This window comes from Scyliorhinus canicula, chromosome 16 (assembly GCF_902713615.1).
Source record: "Scyliorhinus canicula chromosome 16, sScyCan1.1, whole genome shotgun sequence".
Lineage (NCBI taxonomy): Eukaryota > Metazoa > Chordata > Chondrichthyes > Carcharhiniformes > Scyliorhinidae > Scyliorhinus > Scyliorhinus canicula.
In genome coordinates, this window is record NC_052161.1 from 59,706,785 (window position 1) to 59,729,287 (window position 22,503).

A 22,503-nucleotide genomic window follows, 5' to 3' on the forward strand; every position below is an offset into this window, starting at 1 on the left:
AAGGGGGGGGTTGTTGGGTTACGGGTATAGGGTGGATACGTGGGTTTGAGTAGGGTGATCATTGCTCGGCACAACATCGAGGGCCGAAGGGCCTGTTCTGTGCTGTACTGTTCTATGTCTATGTCTATAAGTTACCCACAAGCGCGCAGGCTGCAACATTCTGAATTTTATTTTCTTCTTATGGAGCACCTCCTTCGTCCGATTAAACCCGGACCGCCGCGTAGCCACCTCCGCACTTTAATCCTGGTAGATCCGTACTACCGCATTCTCCCAATTGCTGCTCTTTACCCTCTTGGCCCAGCGCAGCACACACTCCCGATCGCTGAACCGGTGGAACCTCACCAGCACCGCACGCGGGGGTTCATTCTCCTTAGGCCTCCTGGCCAGAACTCTGTGTGCTCCCTCCAGCTCCAGGGGCAGATGGAAAGACCCGGCCCCCACCAACGTGTTCAGCATCCTGGCCACGTAGGTTGTCAGATCCGACCCCTCCAGACCCTTCGCAAGATCCTAAGATTCTTCCGCCTCATGCGGAGATCAAGCTCCTCGAAGCGGTCTTGCCACTTCTTATGGAGTGCCTCATGCCCCTCCACCTTACTCACGAGGACCACGGCCTCCTCCTCTCGTTCAGTGGCCTGCTCCTGCAACGCCTGGATGGCAGCACCCTGGGTCGTCTGGCTCTCCAAAAGTTTTTTGTTTGTTTCCTGCAGAGAGCTCAGCAGCTCAGCCTTAAAATCTGCAAAACAGCGCAGGAGAGCAGCTTGCTGCTCCTGCGCCCACAGCCTCCACTCCTCTGGTGCTCCGCCGGCCGCCATTTTGAAATCCTTCCCCCGTTTTTTCTGGGGAGCTGCTGCCGTTTTTTTCTGCGTTCCACTCCGAGTTCGATGCATTAAATGTGGAGAAAGTTGATCACAACACCTTCTCCCACCGGGAGACGTCGAAGTAACTCCGTTTTGGGCTCTAAAAAGAGCCGAAAAGTCCGTTTAAATCGGGAGCTCCCAAATGCGCGGCTTACTATGTCATCGCCGCCACCGGAAGTTCCTGTTTTTAGTTTTTTTAACGACAAGCAGTGATAAAAGGTCCGTAAATTCCAATGATCTATCATTGATAAATTGGCCCCCAAATGGGAGTGGCAGATTTTGTTGGGACTCACAGGCGAGTTCTCTTCAGGTCTCACCCTATCAGCAGCAAGCAGCCTGTGATTGGAGGATCAGTGAGCAGTTGCAAGGCGAGTTCCAGGTGACAAAGGGGGAGGGGTTGCAGAAAGAGGAGGAATAAGTAAGTGGCATCTGAGTGATGATGAGTGAGGTAAGCTGGCCAAGTTTTAGATTTCAATTTAGGAGGCTTAAATTTCCTTGCTTAAATTGGCCATTTTACACAAATATAACGCGTAGGATTCTGTTTGGGAGACTATGGCCGGGATTCTCCGACCCCGGGTTGGGTCGGAGAATCCCCAGGGGAGGCATGAGAATCTTGCCACGCCGTCCCAACGCCAGCTCGCCGATTCTCCGTCGCCGATTCTCCGGCGCCCGCCGAGTCCGGCCGGCGTGGGTCACATGTGATCCCACACGGCGGGACCTGGAAGTTCTGTGTGCGGGGGCCGTCCTGGTGGGGGGGGAGGGCGGATCTGACCCCGGGAGGCTTCCATGGTGGCCTGGCCCGCGATGGGGGCTTACCGATCAACGGGCGGGTTGGTTCCGTGGGGACCTATGTTCCTCTGCACCGGGCTTCTAAAGGGCTCCGCCATATTGCCCAGGGGCCGGTGCGGAGATGGGAACTCACGCGCATGTACGGAATCACGCCGGTCATGGCGCACATGCAAGGAATCACGCTGGAACTCGCGCCGCTTTTCACGCTGGCGTCAGAACTTGGCCGCAGATTGGAGAATCCCGGCCTACGTTCACCCGCCGGATCTGAATCGTGGGGAAATTCCCGCTCCTGGCTCGGAGTACCATGCAGTTAAAATTCAGATAATTCAAACTGGCCAGCATGTTGCCCACTTGCAGCCCAAGCGATTCCTGGCCCTGCTGGCGTCTGATCCACTGAGGCTGGGATTCGCGTTAAAAAGCCTCACAAGCTGGAGCAGCAAAGGGATGAATGATCTTAGGGCAGCTCGGATGAGTCACCATCTCTGTACCTCTCACTCTGTTTCTCTCACTCCTCACATCAGCCCCCATTCCTCTAGAGGCCAACAATACCCCACCTACCATCATCTCCCTTACAACCTATCCTCCACTAAACCTTAAAACATGTATGTCCTCTTTGATCAGGAACTATGCACGCACATGCCACCAGCTGCAACACCTGCTTCCCCACCCCCAATAGAACCCTCCTCCTAGCATCTCACTGTGTCCTTTCTGTGTCCCTGAGGGTAAGGCGGCCCACTATAGGGTTGAGCGTCAGAAGACTCAAAGGGGAAGTTGCAGACATTCAGGTCCCCCCCCCCCCCCCTTTGGAGGAGCCCTGCAACTCTCGGGGAAGCCAAGGAGAAATAGCTTTTGATAGGCTGTAATTAATGTAATGTCTAAGACAGCCAAGTGCCCCTTTATGTATGAATGCATCTCAATTATTATTATTATTATTCATTATTATCAAAGTATTGTACTGCGAACCTAACCACATGTTCAGGAACATCTAGCTATGATTAACAGGTCATCACCACATCAAAAGCAGTCAAGTGCTTTCTGCTGCGAAAAAGAGGAAGTGAAAGCACTAACCTCCTAGATGTTTATAAACATTGTGGTTAGGTTCAAAGCAGGGTACACGAGATGCATTCAAGCATGAAGGGAAATAGAGTTAACAATCCAGACACCAGGATGTCTGGAAACTACTTTTTTTCTATTTGAAAGTGAATAGAAGCCTTGGAAATCAACAGATCTGAGGGGATTTAATGCCTTGCGATGTGTTTTTGGCTGTCTATAAAGTAACAGCTGCTACACCTCTATCTGAGGCGGCAGGTGTAAGGGACAGGTGAGTGAAAAAAGCAATCATTGTTCACTGTTTCTGCTGAGACTGCTCTTTAGCTTCTAGGCAGGGGTGACTGATTTGGTTTGGGGGGGGTGGTTTCTGATATGGGGGTCTCAGGTGGTCATCTCTGATATGGGGGCCTGACGGAGGTCTCAGGTGGGGCTGCCTGATGAGGAATCTTTTGGGGGTCTGCAGGGGGTGACAGCATATGCGTTGTGGACGAGGAGGACCATCCGATGGACTTTGGGGGCACCTACTTTAAATACCTACCATGGCCCATCGCGAGGCCCACTGCATCAGGCCACTTTAGCAAATACTTGCACCAATCCACGCCAATGTGAATCCTGGCCGGGAGGGCCAGAGCATCAGGGAGGTGTAGAGACTACAGTGTCCAGCCTGGTAACAGGATACAAACGGGTTCAAATGAGGCACATCCATCATCCTACTGGCATGTGGTGTGAACCTCGATGCTGCCCCACTGGTGGGGAACTGGAGCATCGCAATGACATTGACATCCAGACATGAGATTCTCCTCCTCATCAGGAACTCCACGATTGGCAGTGGATGGTGGAGAATTCCCCCCCATTTGTTTATAATTAAAACAGGGTACTGGATTCTCTGAGACATTGCGCCGAAATCGCAGAACGCGATCAGTCGGAGAATTGGCTCCGACGTCGAAATCGGGCTCAGCACCGGTTTCACGCCGATTTTGTATTCTCCGTCTCCCGAACACGACAAAATTGTGGCGCTTGCAGTGCGGCCCAGAAGTACAGCATGCATTTCATTATCTGCCCCAATTCTCCAGGACCTCGGCGGTTCTGCGGCCTGGATGGGCCGAGTTCCCGACGGCGTGGTTCCAACCAGCTTTAAAAAAAATTGTGACACTGGCGTGTTGGCTGAGGCAGCTAGGAGAGGAGGTGGGAGTTGGCAGCAGAGACGGGTCCCAGGAGCAGGGCACCAAATGGGTGGGGGTGGGGAGCATGTGTGGCTGGGGCGTGTGGTGTCAATCAGGGCGACCATGTAGCCCATGGCACCTGGGTGTGCACGGGCATACACGCCATGATAACATGTTCTCCCCTCACCCCCTGCAGATCATCATGATTAGTAATGGCCGCCGTGGCGGGGACTGCTGCCCTGCATGCAGCCCTGTGGCAGCATCATCGGAGGTGGCGCAGAGAGGAGGCGGCGGCTGCAGCAGAGGATAGGGATGCAGAGGGGCAGGTGGCAGCCGCTCAGGCTGGAGGGCCGCCCGCCCAAGAGGATGAGGAGGAGGAGGTGGCGCTGAGGAAGGACCTGTCCAGCATCTCACAGGCATCGGCACACAGGTGCATCTGTGCCGTCACTGGTGCCCTTTATGCCCTGGTGGATCGTTACATCCAGTTCCCTGTGGACCGCACGGGATGCCCAGACCGCGGGGTTCACTGCCGTCACCGGGAGGAAAGGAGGGTCGGCCACATTGTTGTGGTCTGCTGTGTCCTCCACAACATCGTGCAGCAGAGGGGCGATGTGCTGGAGGAGGACATGGAGCAAGGGCAGGCCTCATCACACAAGGAGGATGAGGGGGAGGGGGACAATGGGCAGGACATGGGGACTGGCCATGCACGGGAGGCAGCACTACGCTATCGGCAGGGCCAGCGAGCGCGGGACACTTTAATCGACACACGTTTCACCAACTAGGAGGGGGGGGGTGGGGTTCCTGGGCAGGACCACGGACATAACAATACCACCCTCACCTCCCTCACCACCGAACCACCCTCACCACTGAACCACCCTCACCTCCCTCACCACCGAACCACCCTCACCTCCCTCACCACTGAACCACCCTCACCTCCTGCACCATCGAACCACCCTCACCACCGAACCACCCTCACCTCCCTCACCACCGAACCACCCTCACCTCCCTCACCACCGAACCACCCTCACCACCGAACCACCCTCACCTCCCTCACCACTGAACCACCCTCACCTCCCTCACCACCGAACCACCCTCACCTCCCGCACCATCGAACCACCCTCACCTCCCTCACCACCGAACCACCCTCACCACCGAACCACCCTCACCTCCCTCACCACTGAACCACCCTCACCTCCCTCACCACTGAACCACCCTCACCACCCTCACCACCGAACACCCTCACCTCCCTCACCACCGAACACCATCACCTCCCCTACCACTGAACCACCATTACCTCCCTCACCACTGAACCACCCTCACCTCCCTCACCACCGAACCACCCTCACCACCGAACACCATCACCTCCCCCACCACTGAACCACCATCACCTCCCACACCACCGAACGCCCTCACCCCCTCACCACCGAACCACCCTCACCTCCCCCACCACCGAACACCGTCAGCTCCCACACCACCGAACCACCCTCACCTCCCCCACCACTGAACCACCCTCACCTCCCCCACCACTGAACACCCTCACCTCCCCCACCACCGAACACCCTCACCTCCCCCACCACCGAACACCCTCAGCTCCCCCACCACCGACCACCTTCACCACCCGCACCACCGAAAACCCTCACCTCACCCACCACTGAACACCCTCACCTCCCCTACCACCGAACACCCTCACCTCCCCCACCACCGAACACCCTCAGCTCCCCCACCACCGACCACCTTCACCACCCGCACCACCGAAAACCCTCACCTCACCCACCACTGAACACCCTCACCTCCCTCACCACCGAACACCCTCACCTCCCCCACCACCGAACACCCTCACCTCCCTCACCACCGAACCACCCTCACCTCCCCCACCACTGAACCACCCTCACCTCCCCCACCACTGAACACGCTCACCTCCCCCACCACCGAACACCCTCACCTCTCCCACCACCGAACACCCTCACCTCCCACACCACCGAACACCCTCACCTCCCCCACCACCGAACACCGTCAGCTCCCACACCACCGAACCACCCTCACCTCCCCCACCACTGAACCACCCTCACCTCCCACACCACCGAACCACCCTCACCTCCCTCACCACCGAACCACCCTCACCACCCGCACCACCGAAAACCCTCATCTCACCCACCACTGAACACCCTCACCTCCCCTACCACTGAACCACCCTCACCTCCCTCACCACTGAACCACCCTCACCTCCCTCACCACCGAACACCCTCACCTCCCCCACCACCGAACACCCTCACCTCCCCCACCACCGAACCACCCTCACCTCCCACACCACCGAACACCCTCACCTCCCTCACCACCGAACACCCTCACCTCCCCCACCACCGAACCACCCTCACCTCCCACACCACCGATACACCCTCACCTCCCCCACCACCGACCACCCTCACCTCCCCCACCACCGACAACCCTCACCTCCCCCACCACTGAACCACCCTCACCTCCCTCACCACTGAACACCCTCACCTCCCCCACCACTGAACCACCCTCACCTCCCTCACCACTGAACACCCTCACCTCCCCCACCACTGAACCACCCTCACCTCCCTCACCACCGAACCACCCTCACCACCCGCACCACCGAACACCCTCACCTCCCCTACCACTGAACCACCCTCACCTCCCCCACCACCGAACCACCCTCACCTCACCCACCACTGAACCACCCTCACCTCCCCCACCACCGAACACCCTCACCTCCCCCACCACTGAACACCCTCACCTCCCCCACCACCGAACCACCCTCACCTCCCTCACCACCGAACACCCTCACCTCCCACACCACCGAACATCCTCACCTCCCAAACCACCGAACCACCCTCACCTCCCCCACCACCGAACCACCCTCACCTCCCTCACCACCGAACACCCTCACCTCCCCCAGCTCCGAGCCAGCCGCATGCACACCCCCCCCCCCACACCCCCATTATATATACCTGTGGCACAACGAGCTGGGGGCACTGGGTTGCCAGTTACAGTGGGTCTTGGGCATGTGATGAAGGATGATGATAGCCCGCTCTGCGATGAGCTCTGGTGCTCCACATCGTTAGATATCGTCTGACTCATGCGTACAGTAGCACCTCCCAGCTGGGTGATCCCCACATGCAGGCTGGCCAGTCCATCACATCACATGGCCCTGTTAAATCGCTGGGAAGGGGGTGCGGCGGGTCTGCACTGTCCATCCATTGGGCCTCACTCGTCCACCACCCCTCACTCCGAGTGGCCATCACTGGCCACCCCACCCCTACACCCATTCGACAGAACACAGAGGCAGGTTTCAACGGGTGTTAACATGTGAAGAGGTATACAGTCTGTGCCCTAGCTGCTATAACTAAACTATAGCCTGCACCCATGCCAAATTAACTGGTGTCTAACTTTCTGGCCTTGCAGGTCCTAACACTATGCCTCAGTGGTTCCCAGACAGTGCAGCAGGGGTGGAGACTGAGCGCTGTGACCCCTGCACTGCGATGAGGGTCCCCATTGGCACATGTCTCCTGGGGCAGCCCGGCCTCAATGGGCCCGGCTGCTCCTCGGATGCCACCCTGTTCTGCCTGCTGCCCATCAGGGACAGGAGAAGGTGGGGGCATGTTGCGGGGGGGGGGGGGGGGGTGCGAGGTGCCGCGGTGTCCTGGGACCTCAAATACAGGAGTCACCGGCATGGGTCCCAGCACCTCCTCCTCCCTCGGGGTGCCCGATGACCCCCAGAGTTCACCATGGGACGGGGGTGAGAACGGAGCCAACCCCCGAGGCCCCCTCCCCGACACGGTATTGGCCTGTGTGGCATGCATGACCGGCATCACTCCCTGCTCCTGCAGGCAGATGGACTCCTCCACTTACCCCTGCAGGTTCAGGAAGCCAGCCATCATCTCCTCCTCTAGTCCCTCGGTCTCTGACTGCACCTGCACTGTGGGAATGGACATTCCAAGAGACCCGTCTGGGTGGCAGGTGGTTCCTGGGGCCGGGCTGCCCTCGAACCGTCCAGCCCCTCGGCTGCTCCTATCTCTACCTGCTGTACCAGTACGGCTGTGTGGTGCTCACCAGGGAGTGTCCCAGAAGCCTCCTCACTAATTTGATCAACCAAGGTGATAGTCTCTGAGATGGTGGATGGTGTTGGATATAGCAGTGACGGAAAGTCAGTGTCCTCATCCAACCCTAAATCCGGGATCCCATGTTTGTTTGTATCCTGTGTGTTTGTCCCCTGGGTCGTGGTCTCCTGTGTGTATGTCTCCTGTGTGTTTGTCTCCTGTGTTTATGTCTCCTGTGTGTTTGTCTCCTGTGTGTTTGTCTCCTGTGTTTATGTCTCCTGTGTGTTTGTCTCCTGTGTTTATGTCTCCTGTGTGTTTGTCCCCTGTGTGTTTGTCTCCTGTGTGTTTGTCCGTTGTGTGTTTGTCTCCTGGGTCGTGGTCTCCTGTGTACCTGTCTCCTGTGTGGTTGTGTCCTGTGTGTTTGTCTCCTGTGTGTTTATGTCCTGTGTGTTTGTCTCCTGTGTGAGAGTAGGGCCTTAATGACGGTCGATGTGGTCATGTCGGGACAGGGAATGGCGAAGGGGAAGCGGGAGTGTTCGTCGATAACCGCCAGGAAGTAAATGTTGCGGTTGTTAGAGGGAAGGGGCCCCTTGAAGTCAATGCTAAGACGTTCGAAGGGGCGGGATGCTTTGATCAGGTGTGCGCGCTCGGGGCGGTAGAAGTGCGGTTTGCACTCGGCGCAGATGTGGCAGTCACGGGTTACTGACCTGACTTCCTCGATGGAGTAGGGCAGGTTGCAGGCCTTAATGAAGTGGTGTAGGCGGGTCACCCCTGGATGGCAGAGGTCTGCGTGGAGGGAGCGGAGGCGGTCTATCTGCGCGCTGGCGCAGGTACCGCGGGACAGGGCATCAGGAGGCTCATTGAGCTTCCCAGGACGATACAAGATATCATAGTTGTATGTGGACAACTCGATCCGCCACCGTAAAATCTTGTCATTTTTGATCTTGCCCCTTGGTGCATTATCAAACATGAAGGCTACTGACCGTTGGTCTGTGAGGAGGGTAAACCTCCTGCCGGCCAAATAGTGCCTCCAATGTCGCACGGCTTCGACTATGGCCTGGGCTTCCTTTTCCACTGAGGGGTGGCGGAGTTCGGAAGCCTGGAGAGTTCTGGAGAAGAAGGCCACAGGTCTGCCCGCTTGGTTCAGGGTGGCCGCCAGAGCTACTTCTGATGCGTCGCTCTCGACCTGGAAGGGGAGGGCCTCGTCGATGGCGCGCATCGTGGCCTTTGCGATGTCCGCTTTGATGCGGCTAAAGGCCTGGCAGGCCTCCGTCGACGGCGGGAAGGTCGTGGTTTGCATGAGGGGACGGGCTTTGTCCGCGTAGTTGGGAACCCATTGGGCGTAGTATTCAAAAAACTCCAGGCAGCGTTTGAGGGATTTGGGGGTATTGGGGAGAGGGAGTTCCATCAGGGGGCGCATGCGTTCGGGGTCGGGGCCTATCACTTCGTTACGCACTACGTAGCCGAGGATGGCTAGGCGGTCGGTGCTGAACACGCATTTATCTTTATTGTACGTGAGGTTAAGGAGTTTTGCGGTTTGGAGGAATTTCTGGAGGTTGGCGTCATGGTCCTGCTGGTCGTGGCCGCAGATGGTGACATTATCAAGGTACGGGAAGGTAGCCTGTAATCCGTACTTGTCGACCATTCGGTCCATCTCCCGTTGGAAGACCGAGACCCCATTTGTGACACCAAACGGAACCCTAAGGAAGTGGTAGAGGCGCCCGTCAGCCTCGAACACGGTGTACAGTCGGTCACTTGCGCGGATGGGGAGCTGGTGGTAAGCGGACTTAAGGTCCACAGTTGAGAAGACCTTGTATGTCGCGATCTCGTTTACCATGGTAGAAATACGGGGAAGAGGATACGCGTCCAGTTGCGTAAACCGACTGATGGTTTGGCTGTAATCGATGACCATCCGGTTTTTCTCCCCCATCCGGACCACCAGCACTTGGGCTCGCCAGGGACTGTTGCTGGCCTCGATGACCCCTTCCGTCAGTAACCTCTGGACCTCGGACCTGATGAAGGATCGGTCCTGGGCGCTGTACCGTCTGCTCCGTGTGGCGACGGGTTTGCAATCGGGGGTGAGGTTAGCAAACAGGGAGGGAGGGTCCACTTTGAGGGACGCGAGGTTGCAGACAGTGAGGGGGGGGTATAGGGCCGCCGAATTGAAAGGTCAAGCTCTGCAGGTTGCACTGGAAGTCCAGTCCTAGGAGTGCCGGTGCGCAAAGGTCAGGGAGGACAAGGAATTTATAATTTTTTAAAACCTTCCCTTGGACCGTGAGGTCCGCGATGCAGCACCCGGTGATGTGGACGGAGTGCGAACCTGAGGCTAAACCGATTTTGTGTGTTACGGGATGGACAGGGAGCGCGCAGCGTCTTACCGTGTCAGGGTGAACGAAGCTTTCCGTGCTCCCGGAGTCCAGCAGGCAGTCCGTCTCGTGGCCGTTGAGGTGGATCAGCGTAGTCGTTTTGGCGAGCGTGCGTGGATGAGACTGGTCGAGTTGAACGGCCGTGAGCCGTGGAGAAAATCCGTCGTCGCCGTCCGAGTCGAAGCTGGAGGGAGCTTGCGTGGCAGATCTGGAAGTCGGTGGCCAGGATCCATATGTGAGGTGAACGGCCGCGAGCCGTGGAGAAAATCCGTCGTCGCTGTCCGATTCGATGCTGGAGGGACCTTGCGTGGCAGATCTGGAAGTCGGTGGCCAGGATCCACATGTGAGGTCTGTTCCCCAAGATGGCGGCGCCCAGTATCCGCACGTGGGGTCGGGGCCCCAAGATGGCGGCGCCCAGGACCCGCACGTGGGATCGGCAGCCCAAGATGGCGGCGCCCAGGAAGCCCTCGTGGCCGCTGGTGGCGGAGCTAGCGTTGCCGGCGCTGTGAGCTGATGAGGTGAGGCGCGCAGGCCGGCTCCAGGAGGCGAGCCGGGTGTAGCAGCTGTGGGGATGCGCAGGCCGGCTCCAGGACGCCGGTTAGGTGCATCAGCTGTGGGGATGCGCAGGCCGGCTCCAGGACGCCGGTTAGGTGCATCAGCTGCGGGAGGAGGTAAGGCGCGCAGGCCGGGTGCGGGGGCCCGGGGGCGGGGGGAGCAGAGTTGCGCTGCGGGCAGGCAGGGACCGGGAGGGCCCGGAGAGGCGAGCCGGTCGGGCGCCGGGGCCCGGGGGCAGGGGGGAGAAACGTACGGGGCAGGCTGGCAGAGGCCTGGAGGGGCCGGGGAGGTGCGCTTGTCGGCTGGCGGGGCGCGAGTCGGGAGCGGCTGGAGGGGCCCTGGAGGAGAGAGAGAGGCACACAGGCCGTTTTCAGAGGCCTGGGGGAGGGGGGGGAGAGTGCTGTGCAGCTTCCAGAAGCGCTGCAGCCAGCGTTTTGGCCTGGCAGACCGTGGAGTAGTGGCCCTTCTTCCCGCAGCTCTTACAGAGGGCGGAGCGGGCTGGGCAGCGCGAGCGAGGGTGTTTAGCGTACCCGCAAAGGTAGCAGCGGGGCCCCGCGGATTTATCGTGGCGCCCCGTGGCACAAGCCTGAGGGAGGCCGGGAGCGGCGGGTGGCTGGTGGGAAGCGTGCCAGGAGGCGGCCTGGCCAGGGTCATAGGTGCGAGCGCTTAGATCTGCGACCTCCAGGGAGGCGGAGAGAGTCAACGTCTCCGTTAAACTGAGTTCGTCTCTTTCCAGCATCCGCTGGCGGATCATGGGAGACAGCATCCCAGCCACGTGAGCGTCTCTGATGAGTAGCTCCATGTGCTCTGTAGCGGACACCGCTACACAGGCGCAACCTCTCCCCAGGGCATAGAGGGCCCGGGCGTATTGGTCTAGAGACTCACCGGGGACCTGCTTTCTGGTGGCCAGCAGATGTCGAGCGAATACCCTGTTGATTGGTTTGATGAATTGTCCTTTTAGCTTTTGTATAGCGTCATCAAAATCCGTTTCCTCTTTGATTATGGCATAAGCGTCAATACCCACGCTGGAGTGGAGGACGTGCAGCTTCTGTGCCCCGGTGGGGGGGGGGTGGTTGTAGATGCTAGGAACCCCTCGAGGCAAGTCAGCCAGAGTTGAAAAAGTTCTGCAGAGTTCGGAGTTTGCGGGCTGATGCGGAGGCATTCGGGCTTGATGAGGAACTCCATCTTCAAAGTCGTAGTTAATTAAATTGATGTACCATCGATTGCACGCGAGGCGAGTGATTTACCAAAGTCTGGCTTTAATTAACTAGAACACAGCTCTGCGATCGTCTACAGTGGAAAGGGACGATCGTCAGGCGTTTGAGCATTTATACCTTGTTAATAGAGGCGTGGTTAACTCAGCCTCTCGGCCAATCGGTCGAGAGGCACATGACCGACCAGGGCCAATGATAAGCCGACGTTCTGGCCCAATGGCAGACGAGTATGCAGATCATATCATCACACTCCTGTGTGTATGTCTCCTGTGTGTTTGTCTCCTCTGTGTTTCTCCCCTGTGTGTTTGTCCGTTGTGTGTTTGTCTCCTGGGTCGTGGTCTCCTGTGTACCTGTCTCCTGTGTGGCTGTGTCCTGTGTGTTTGTCTCCTGTGTGTTTTTCCCCTGTGTGTTTGTCCCCTGGGTCGTGGTCTCCTGTGTACCTGTCTCCTGTGTGGTTGTGTCCTGTGTGTGTGTCTCCTGTGTGTTTGTCTCCTGTGTTTTTGTCTCCTGACTCGTCTCTGGCAGAGGGCTGCTGTTCCGGCTGCTCTCCCCGTCGGTGTTTGATTTCCTGGGGGGCACCGGCCCTGGCACAGATTGGGATGGGGGCCCCCGGATGGGCCGGTCCCGTCGCAGGCTGGTCCTGTAAGACACAAGACAGCATGTATTGTTAGAGAGCCGGACGGGGGTGAGGCGTGATGTGGTGAGGGCTTTTGGGGTGGGCGGTGAGGAGGGTTGGGTTGTGGGGTCAGGGGCGTGTGGGGGGTTGGGCTGGGCACACATTTGTCGTGAGGATCTGCAACCAGGCAGGGGGTCTCACCTGGTGGCGTGCCTCCGACCTTCTCATCGGCGACCTCCCTCTTCCCCAGCCCGCCGAGTGAGGGTCTGAGGGGACACAGGTCTTCCGGTGCCCCTCCGGTCTTCTCCTGCTCCCGGTGGTTATGCGCAGACTTGTCCTTGAGGGAGGGGGGCGTACACACAACAGCAACGGTGTTAGATGGTCCAATGCATGCAGCCCAGGGGTTGGATCTCCGATAGCAACGGTGCAGAGGGCACACGCCCATTGCGGCTGGCATGGATGGGTGCAGCCATGTGGGTCAGGGTGGGGATGCGACCGATCCTCTGGGGGGGGTGGGTCACATGTGTGTGGGGGGTAGGGTGGTTTGTGCCAGGGGCACAGTGCTGGGTAATCACCCTGGCTGCCCTGAGGAGGTTGTGCAGTTTTTTACTGCACTGTTCTGCAGTCCAGGCCACCACGCTGACGGCGCCTGCCACTCTGCTCAGGCACGGCGAACGATGGAGCCTGCTGACCTCCATCCCTGCCCGGGGTACAACTCCAGCCTCCTCTCCTCCACAGCATCCAGGAGGATCACCAATTCGCCTTCCCAGAATCACAGCGCTGCTCCCGTTGCCACCCCTCCATCTGACACTTTTAAGAAATTACCATTCCCTCCCTTCCATCCCTCTCCCAAAACAACACCCCCTGCACCCCACCCCATTACATCCCTCACTCCCTGAACCTATCTTTCCCCACTTTCAACCCCAAACCCTCTCTCTGACACACCAGCCCCTCTCTCAGCCACTCCCTATTTCCTCTCTACCACCCTTTCCCTCCCCCACATACTCTCTTCCCCACCCCCTCTTGACTCTGTCCCCATTGTGATGGTGGCACAGTGGTTAGCACTGCTGCCTCACAATTCCGACCTCCGGTGACTGTAGGTGTGGCGTTTGCACATTCTCCCCGTGTCTGCATGGATTTCCTCGGGGTGCTCCGGTTTCCTCTCATTATACAAAGATGTGAAAGTTAGGTGGATTGGCCATGCTAAATTGCCCCTAGGGGGATTACAGGGATAGGGCGGGGGATTCATCTCGGTTAGGAACACTTTCCGATTCCCGGCGTAGAAGCGATGGGACGAATGGCCTCCTTCTATACTGTTGGGATTCTATGATTCCCCCATTTCCTCCCCTCCTCCAATCCCTCCCCCCCCACTCCCCTAATGCCTCTATCCACCCCTTTCTTCCTAACACCCTTTCTCTACTGCCTCTCTCTCTCCCAAACCCCTCTCCGTCCACCTTCTACCACATCATCCTCTCCCCTGCCCTTTCCCAGTCTCTCTCTCTTCCCCCAACATTCCACCTCTCCCCCTCCCCTCCCCTCCCCCATACCCGCTCTCTCCTCCTTCCCCCACCAACACCGCGCTTCTCACCCCGCCATCTCCTCTCTCCTGCCCTTACTTGCCCCACCTCACTCTTTCCTCCCCCACTACCCACTGTCTACAACCCCACCATCTCCTCTCTATTTCATCCCCCCACTCAACTCCCCTACCCCTCCCTCCCTCCTGATGGAGGGGGAGGGAAATTGAGGAAGAGTGGTGAAGGGAGTGAGGGAGGAGAAAGGAGAGAAGGGAGGGAGGGGCAAAAATGGGGAGGGAGAGAGAGGGAGGGGAGTGAGAGGGAGGTAGGGAGATGGAGGGGAGTGAGGAAGGGAGGAGGAGTGTGGAGAGAGGTTGGAAGGAGGGAGTGGGAGAGAGGGGAGGGTGGAAGGGATCATTGGGGAGGTAGAGAGGGAGTGGGAAAGAGACTGGGAAGGTGAGAGAGAGGGAGGGAGGAGAATGGAGAGAGTAAGGGAAAGGAAGGGATGGAGAGAAGGGGAAGCAGGGAGGGGTGAGAGGAAGGATGAGAGTTTGAGGGGAGGGCGATAAAGCGTAAGTCAGGAGAGAAGGAGTGGGAGGAAAGGGGTGAGAGAGGGAGTGAGAAGGAGGGAGGGGGAAAGATGGAGAGGGAGGGAGGGGAATTGAGGGAGGGTGAGGCAGAGGTGGAGAGCAAGGATGGGGGACAGAGGGAAGAGGGTGAGAGGGCATGGGGTAGAGGAAGAGAGGGGGAAGGAGGGAGGGCAGGAAAGAGGGAGGGAGGAGGCAAGGAGGGAGGAGGGAGTGGAGGCACAGAGGTGAGGAGGGGGGAGAGGAGGGAGGGGGAGAAGAGAGAGGGAGGGGAGAGAGGGAGTGATCGTGGGGCGAGTGAGTGATGGGAAAATGAGAGAGGGGGGTTGTGTTATGTGTTGTCTACCAAGGAATCTACAGAATAGCTGGTGACTTAGCCGAATCCAGGATTGATTAGTGTACACGTGGTACGGTAACGGTCAGATACAGTGCAAGTTATAACAGAGTTTCTTTAGACTCCCCTGGAACTCCCCCTATGCTTGACTATCCTCATGTACATCTTACAACCTGCTGAAGATAGCTGGATGTGCCCGGACTTAAATGTTACGCCACCTGCTGGTGGTGTTGAGTACATGCAATATTATCTACAGTATATCACCACAAGGGGGATATAGGGAGATAATAGGAGCTGAGGAGAGAGAAAGAGAGGAATGGGAAAAGAGAGACGGAGAAAGAGAGAAAGAGCGAGGGAGAAATGGAAGAAGGAGGGGGAGACGGTAAGAGGGGAAAATGAAGGAGAGAGCCCGCTTAGACCAACCCACCCCCCACAACCATCTGACAGAGCACCGAGGCAGGTTGTAATAAATAAATAAAATAAAATAAAATCGCTTATTGTCATGGGTAGGCTTCAATGAAGTTACTGTGAAAAGCCCCTAGTCGCCACATTCCGGCGCCTGTCCGGGGAGGCTGGTACGGGAATCGAACCGCGCTGCTGGCCTGCTTGGTCTGCTTTAAAAGCCAGCGATTTAGCTGAGTGAGCTAAACCAGCGTGTGAACACGTGTTTAATATGCAAAACATATATACAGATTTGTGCCCTAGTCCCTATCAGTAAACTGCCCTGCCCCCGTGCCAACGTAACTGGTGTTTAACTTTCTGGCCTTATGGACCCGAACGCTTGTCTTGGTGCATCCCTGGACAGATCAGCAGGAGTGCAGGCGGCCTGCTGTGATTCCTGCCCAGCGACCTGGATCCCCATTGGTGGACGTCTTTGGGGTGACCTGGCCTGGATAGGCCTAGCATGGTGTCACCGTGTTCTGCATGCTGCCCACAAGTTGCCAAAGGGACAGGATGGGGGAGTCCATGGTGCTGCGGTGTTCCGGCACCTCCCCTAGATGCGGCATGGGCCCCATCACCTCCTCCTCCCTCGGGGTGCCCGATGGCCCCTGGGCTACTCCATGGGACGGGGCTGCGAGCGGAGCTCTCACTTGAGGCTCTCCTGACACCTGGCACTGCCAATCCTGGAGGCCCGCTCTGATCTCGACCAGAGTCTGCATGCTCGCGGCCATGGAGCACAGGGAGTGGACATCAGCTTCTGGGACTGTGCCACATCACCCATTGACTGTGCCACCACCTTCTGGGTCTGTGTCACATCAGCCAGTGACTGCGCCTCTCCTTCTGGGACTGGGCCATCTTCATCTGTGTCTGTGCCAAGTTGGCCAGTGCCTGGGCAATGCCATGGCCTGCTATGATTAGGCCACGCTGAAAGCACCGCTGCGATTTCCAGGTGGCTCTGGCACATGGCTGCCTGTGAGGTGGCAACCCTGTCCTGGGCCTCGGTCAGTGCCTGCACAGAATGCCCCAGGCTTTGGACATGCTGATCCATAGCCGCAACTGTGCGGTGTTAGCCTGTGTGGCACGTATGGTTGGCACTACCTCCTGCCCCTGCATGTAGTTGGACTCCCCCACTGCACCTGCTGCCTACCTCCATCAGTGGCCACAGCGCCTGTTTCTCGATCTTTCAAATCCTCGCTGTCGTGAATCCCCCCGGCGGAGGCAGAGCATCACGGAGGCCCCGGAGAATACCGGGTCAAGCCAGTTAATTATATGCGAATGGTGGGCAGCACGGTGGCCTAGTGGTTAGCACAGCTGCCTCACGGCGCCAAGGTCCCAGGTTCGCTCCCGGCTCTGGGTCGCTGTCCGTGTGGAGTTTGCATATTCTCCCCGTGTCCGCGTGGATTTCGCCCCCACAACCCAAAGATGTGCAGAGTAGGTGGATTAGCCACGCTAAATTGCCCCTTAATTGGAAAAAAATAATTGGGTAATGTGAATTCATTAAAAAAATTAATAAAAAAATAAGGCAGAGTACAACGGCTTGACGCAGCTGTCAGAGCACTGGAGCATGACAATTTGATGTGTGCTCGGTGCCAGGCACGATTTTGGTGTCACAATCAATTCTCCGCCCGTTCTCCTTTCCCGATTCTAGCATTGGCTGACAGAGAATTCCGATACTGTGGTTTTGATCTATGCATTCGACAATGTATCGTTCTCTTTTAGCTGTTCCAATCAATCGGGTATCCTGCCTTGTAAACAGAATAATTCAGTGCCTAGTCAAGCAGCCTTGTCAGCTGCTAGTGATGCGATTGGCAGAGAATTGACCACTCCAGGCGATTGATCATATGAATATATTTATTGTGATGTATTTGAGATAAACTGCAATGTGGGCATTTTAATAGGTTATTGTAATAAGGTATTGTATTGTTCAAATCAAGTAAAGACTGTAGTGTTTAATTCGAGCTTTGTCTCATTATTGTACCTAATTCTCACGCCTGAACTATTGGGAGTAGTCTGTCGGTGATGGAGGTTTTGTCCTGCTACAGTGATTTCCAGACTGGTGGATTTAGAGATGGTGACTGTATTGAAATGACAGTGTAATGATGTATGTTCATAGACATCAGAAACACTAAAGGCCCTCCAGCGCACACCCAACCACAACCACTCTCCCATCCCATCCCCACCACCCACTCCACACCCCAAGCTGCTGCCCCCGCCCTGCCCCCTCCCCCGGCAGTCACCCACCCTGTTCTCTGTCCCCCCCCCCACCCCCCAGGCACCCCTAAGCAGCCTTCCCCCAGCTGCCCCAGTCCCATGACTTCTACGTGTCTTTTTCTCAAGCGAGGACTCCAGCCCCTGGAGTGATGATCCACTCTCACTCCCAATTGGTCCCCCAAGCCAGGTGACTCTCTTCTGCTGTGTTGTCCTTCAAAAAATCACCCAGTCACTCAACTCACAGGGCAGGATTTACCGACCACCCCACTGCGTGATGGCCCGCCCACGGGATCTACTGACCCCACCATTGTCAATGGGATTTCCCAATGATAGCATCCCTTGTCACCGGAAGGGATTTCCCGCCGGCATGAAGAGGCGGTAAATCCCGCCCAATCCATTCAGTGCTGAGTGAAAAGCAATGTTCTGGAAGTGCACTTCGTTTTGCTGTGCCACTAAAAAATTCGGAATAGAGTGGGGTGAGGAAAGTCTTCTGTTTGTCCCATCTCCTGAAGATATTGACTCATTAGTGGTGGACTCACATAGGGACTGAGCATCCTCCATTAGTTTTAAAACAGATTCCAACACTGTAGGTACCAGAGGCCAAAATGCAACTGAAAAACCAGCCTTTCCAATTGGTCTAAATGTGTCAGATGATCTCTGTGGCATTGTCCAGAATCCTCTCATCCTTCCCAAACATTCCTCTCTGAATCTTTCCCCAACAGGACTGGAACTATATCTCGTAGGCCAAATGCCTTCACAAGCAACACTGAATATTTCTTACAGAGCTATTGCAGTTCACCAGCTATGGACAATGAACAACATTTCCTGTCAGGAACAGCACAGATCAATGACACAAACAAAATCGTAACTGTGTTTAAATTTTATTATTTTCATATTCTGTTTCTGACATTACAGCAAATTAACATTTCTGGCTGAAAATTCTCTAACAGCAATTTTCCCGACCATTTTAAAATCTTTAAACTCTAAGCCTGCCAGTGGCACACATATTGAAGCGTCTGAAAGTCAGGAAGCTGAGAAAAAGAGAGAAAATATTCTTTCATGCAGTAAAGTGGCCAACGAGTATGAAGAGAAGCGTACGTTCACGTAAATGGGGCTGCTATATTCATGGAACTGCACTCACGGATATGTGTCTATTTACAAAATGATGTATTTGAATGAAAGCATTAACAATGTATTAATAATTAATAAGCATTAATAATTATATATAACATAAATATATATAGTAAACTTTATATATGAAAGAAGTTAGCAACTGCTAAACTTGTTCATAGATCAGATAGGTTTCTTTAAAGTCATTTTCACTGATTTAAAAACAGGTTTCTCACAGGTATGGGACTTAACACTTCACGCTATTGAAATGCTTATTTTTCGTATTAATCCCATTTTAGCTGTATTTGTTTTATATTTTTTAAACAAATTTAAAGTACCCAATCCATTTTTTTTCCCATGGCAATTTAGCATGCCCAATCCACCTACCCGGCACTACTTTGGGTTGTGGGGGCGAAACCCACGCAAACACGGGGAGAATGTGCAAATTCCACACAGACAGTGACCCAGAGCCGGGATCGAACCTGGGACCTCGCGCCATGAGGCCCCAGGGCTAACTCATTGCGTCACCGTGCTGCCCCCATTTTAGCTGTATTAATTAAATGTATCAGGTGGTTATCACTGATAAATGTACCAATGATGAAGAAAAATTACATACCATTATGCTGACTCAATGCATTAGTCATTGTAATTTGTCCTTTGTTCAATTCTGCATGTACATTTTAGCAGTAACCTGAACTGTAATCTTAGCCGCACAATTTCAAGCACCACTATGCCAAAGTTCCCGCTTGGGAGAAGAGTGGAAACTCCGCTGCAATCTGCGGTAGTTTTAGCTCGAAGCATCATTGGAGACTTTGATGGTAAGGCGTAACTCACAAAGAGCACATAGATATTCTTCATTGTCACAATCAAGCTGTAAGGCCTTTTCAAAACATTCAATGGCTTCACGCTTCTCCCCACACAGCTGGTGCAGCAATCCAAGAAGGCCAAAGGCTTTGCTGTCTTTTGGATTTCTGTCAAGTTGTTTTGTTGCAATCGTTATCAGGTTATTGCGACACCAGCTCCAATCCTTTGAACCATGCTGGATTTTAAGTCCTTCGAGGAAATGGGTGATAGCATTTGATTCCGATTTTTTTTTATTCAGTTCAAATAAACCAACCTGTAAATATATAGCCTGCTTATTATCAGGATGAATACCTTCCATTTTCAATAGATTGCTGTAAATCTTCTCTGCTTTGGGGTATTCACCATTTAATGAACAGACTGTTGCAAAATCTAGTTGCGCAATAACAAATGTTGACGGGCGAAGCTCAAATGCTTTTCCAAAATAATACTTGCATTCATTAATCAATTCATCTTTCTGTCGGCAGTTTCTGGTGCGTGGATTTTTGATCAGTGGCATTAGTTTGCTTTTGTAACACAGACCTATTTGGTGATGTAGGAAGGCAGACTTTGGGGTAATTTTTAATGCTTTCTTCAACAGCTCAATAGATTTTTCCACAGCCCCTTCTCTTCTCAAAAACTTTGCTGCGTAACGAATCACGTATGTGATATCAGGGGACTTCTGTAACGCTTGCTCAACCAAAGTGAATGCTTCCTCCTTTTGATTGAACTCTTGTAATTTTAGAGCTAACAGCACCATGATAACAGAGTCATCAGGATCAAGCTCCAGAACACGTCTCAACTGCTTCACTGATTCACTGGAATTAGCCTCCCTTTGGGGACAAGTAAACCCTTCCAGACGAAAGAGAACAGTCGCATATCCAGCATTCCATTCAATGTCATCACGATCTTCCTCCAGAGCCTTTTGAAAACATTCCTTTGCCTCATCATAAAACGTCCTGGTTGACCGCAACAGTGACCAACCCTTCTCCCCGTATACTTCAGGTATCATTGCTGTGTACCGAGAGGCATCAGGAAATTGTTTACAGATCCTCTCCAGTTTGTCGAGGTAGGACTGAGCCTCTGTCAGTTGTCCCATGTGATAATATACCCAGGCATAGTTTCCATAGGTGACGATGATTCTTTTATTAAATTCATCTTCATGTTTCTCCCTCAGAATCTTTTCCGCTTCCTTTAAGTTTTGAATCGCCTCCTCACAGTTTCCTTGCAGACAGTTCACAAAAGCGAGTTGGTTATAAGACATGGCTTGATATTTTGCACCAATCTGTATTATATCTTCTAATCTTTGCTTCATATCATCCAAGTCCATGTTTTCTTTCTGTACGGCCCACGTGAATTGACATTGAAGCTGGCTGAGTTTTGCTTTCAAGGAGTCCTTCTTGCTGCAAGAAAGCACAAAATAAAAACCATCTTATTATGTACATCTAAATTACACTGTTATATGTCGTCAATGTTACAATTGTGGCAAAGTCTGAATAGCTGAGGTGTGCAGATCAGAGCACGTGCATACAGAACTGAGGTGTGCAGGTCAGAGCAAGTGCATACAGAACTGAGGTGTGCAGGTCAGAGCAAATGCATACAGAACTGAGGTGTGCAGGTCAGAGCAAGTGCATACAGAACTGAGGTGCGCAGGTCAGAGCAAGTGCATACAGAACTGAGGTGTGCAGGTCAGAGCAAGTGCATACAGAACTGAGGTGTGCAGATCAGAGCAAATGCATACAGAACTGAGGTGTGCAGGTCAGAGCAAGTGCATACAGAACTGAGGTGTGCAGGTCAGAGCAAGTGCATACAGAACTGAGGTGTGCAGGTCAGAGCAAGTGCATACAGAACTGAGGTGCGCAGGTCAGAGCAAGTGCATACAGAACTGAGGTGTGCAGGTCAGAGCAAGTGCATACAGAACTGAGGTGTGCAGGTCAGAGCAAGTGCATACAGAACTGAGGTGTGCATGTCAGAGCAAATGCATACAGAACTGAGGTGCGCAGGTCTGAGCAAATGCATACAGAACTGAGGTGCGCAGGTCAGAGCAAATGCATACAGAACTGAGGTGTGCAGGTCAGAGAAAGTGCATACAGAACTGAGGTGTGCAGGTCAGAGCAAATGCATACAGAACTGAGATGTGCAGGTCAGAGCAAGTGCATACAGAACTGAGGTGTGCAGGTCAGAGCAAGTGCATACAGAGCTGAGGTGTGCAGGTCAGAGCAAGTGCATACAGAACTGAGGTGTGCAGGTCAGAGCAAATGCATACAGAACTGAGATGCGCAGGTCAGAGCAAATGCATACAGAGCTGAGGTGTGCAGGTCAGGGCAAGTGCATACAGAACTGAGGTGCGCAGGTCAGAGAAAGTGCATACAGAACTGAGGTGTGCAGGTCAGAGCAAATGCATACAGAACTGAGATGCGCAGGTCAGAGCAAATGCATACAGACCTGAGGTGTGCAGATCAGAGCAAATGCATACAGAACTCAGGTGTGCAGATCAGAGCAAATGCATACAGAACTGAGGTGTGCAGGTCAGAGCAAATGCATACATAACTGAGGTGTGCAGGTCAGGGCACGTGCATACAGAACTGAGGTGTGCAGGTCAGGGCACGTGCATACAGAACTGAGGTGTGCAAGTCAGAGCAAATGGATACAGAACTGAGGTGTGCAGATCAGAGCATGTGCATACAGAACTGAGGTGTGCAAGTCAGAGCAAGTGCATACAGAGCTGAGGTGTGCAGGTCAGGGCAAGTGCATACAGAACGGAGGTGTGCAAGTCAGAGCAAACGCATACAGAA

General features: G+C 54.7%; 2 protein-coding genes across 3 annotated transcripts in view; both read right to left on the minus strand.

The window, feature by feature from the left end:
* LOC119950988 (interferon-induced protein with tetratricopeptide repeats 5-like) overlaps window positions 1-22,503 on the minus strand; it is a 999,792-nt gene that overhangs the window by 61,254 nt on the left and 916,035 nt on the right. The gene's annotated exons all lie outside the window — the stretch shown is intronic.
* LOC119950960 (interferon-induced protein with tetratricopeptide repeats 5-like) overlaps window positions 18,627-22,503 on the minus strand; it is a 32,790-nt gene continuing 28,913 nt past the window's right edge. For both annotated transcript variants that reach the window (XM_038773989.1, XM_038773990.1), the window contains one exon: window positions 18,627-21,111. In XM_038773989.1, coding sequence (XP_038629917.1) covers window positions 19,656-21,111 — 1,456 coding nt within the window. In that variant the 3' untranslated portion in view covers window positions 18,627-19,655. The remainder of the gene's footprint in view (window positions 21,112-22,503) is intronic.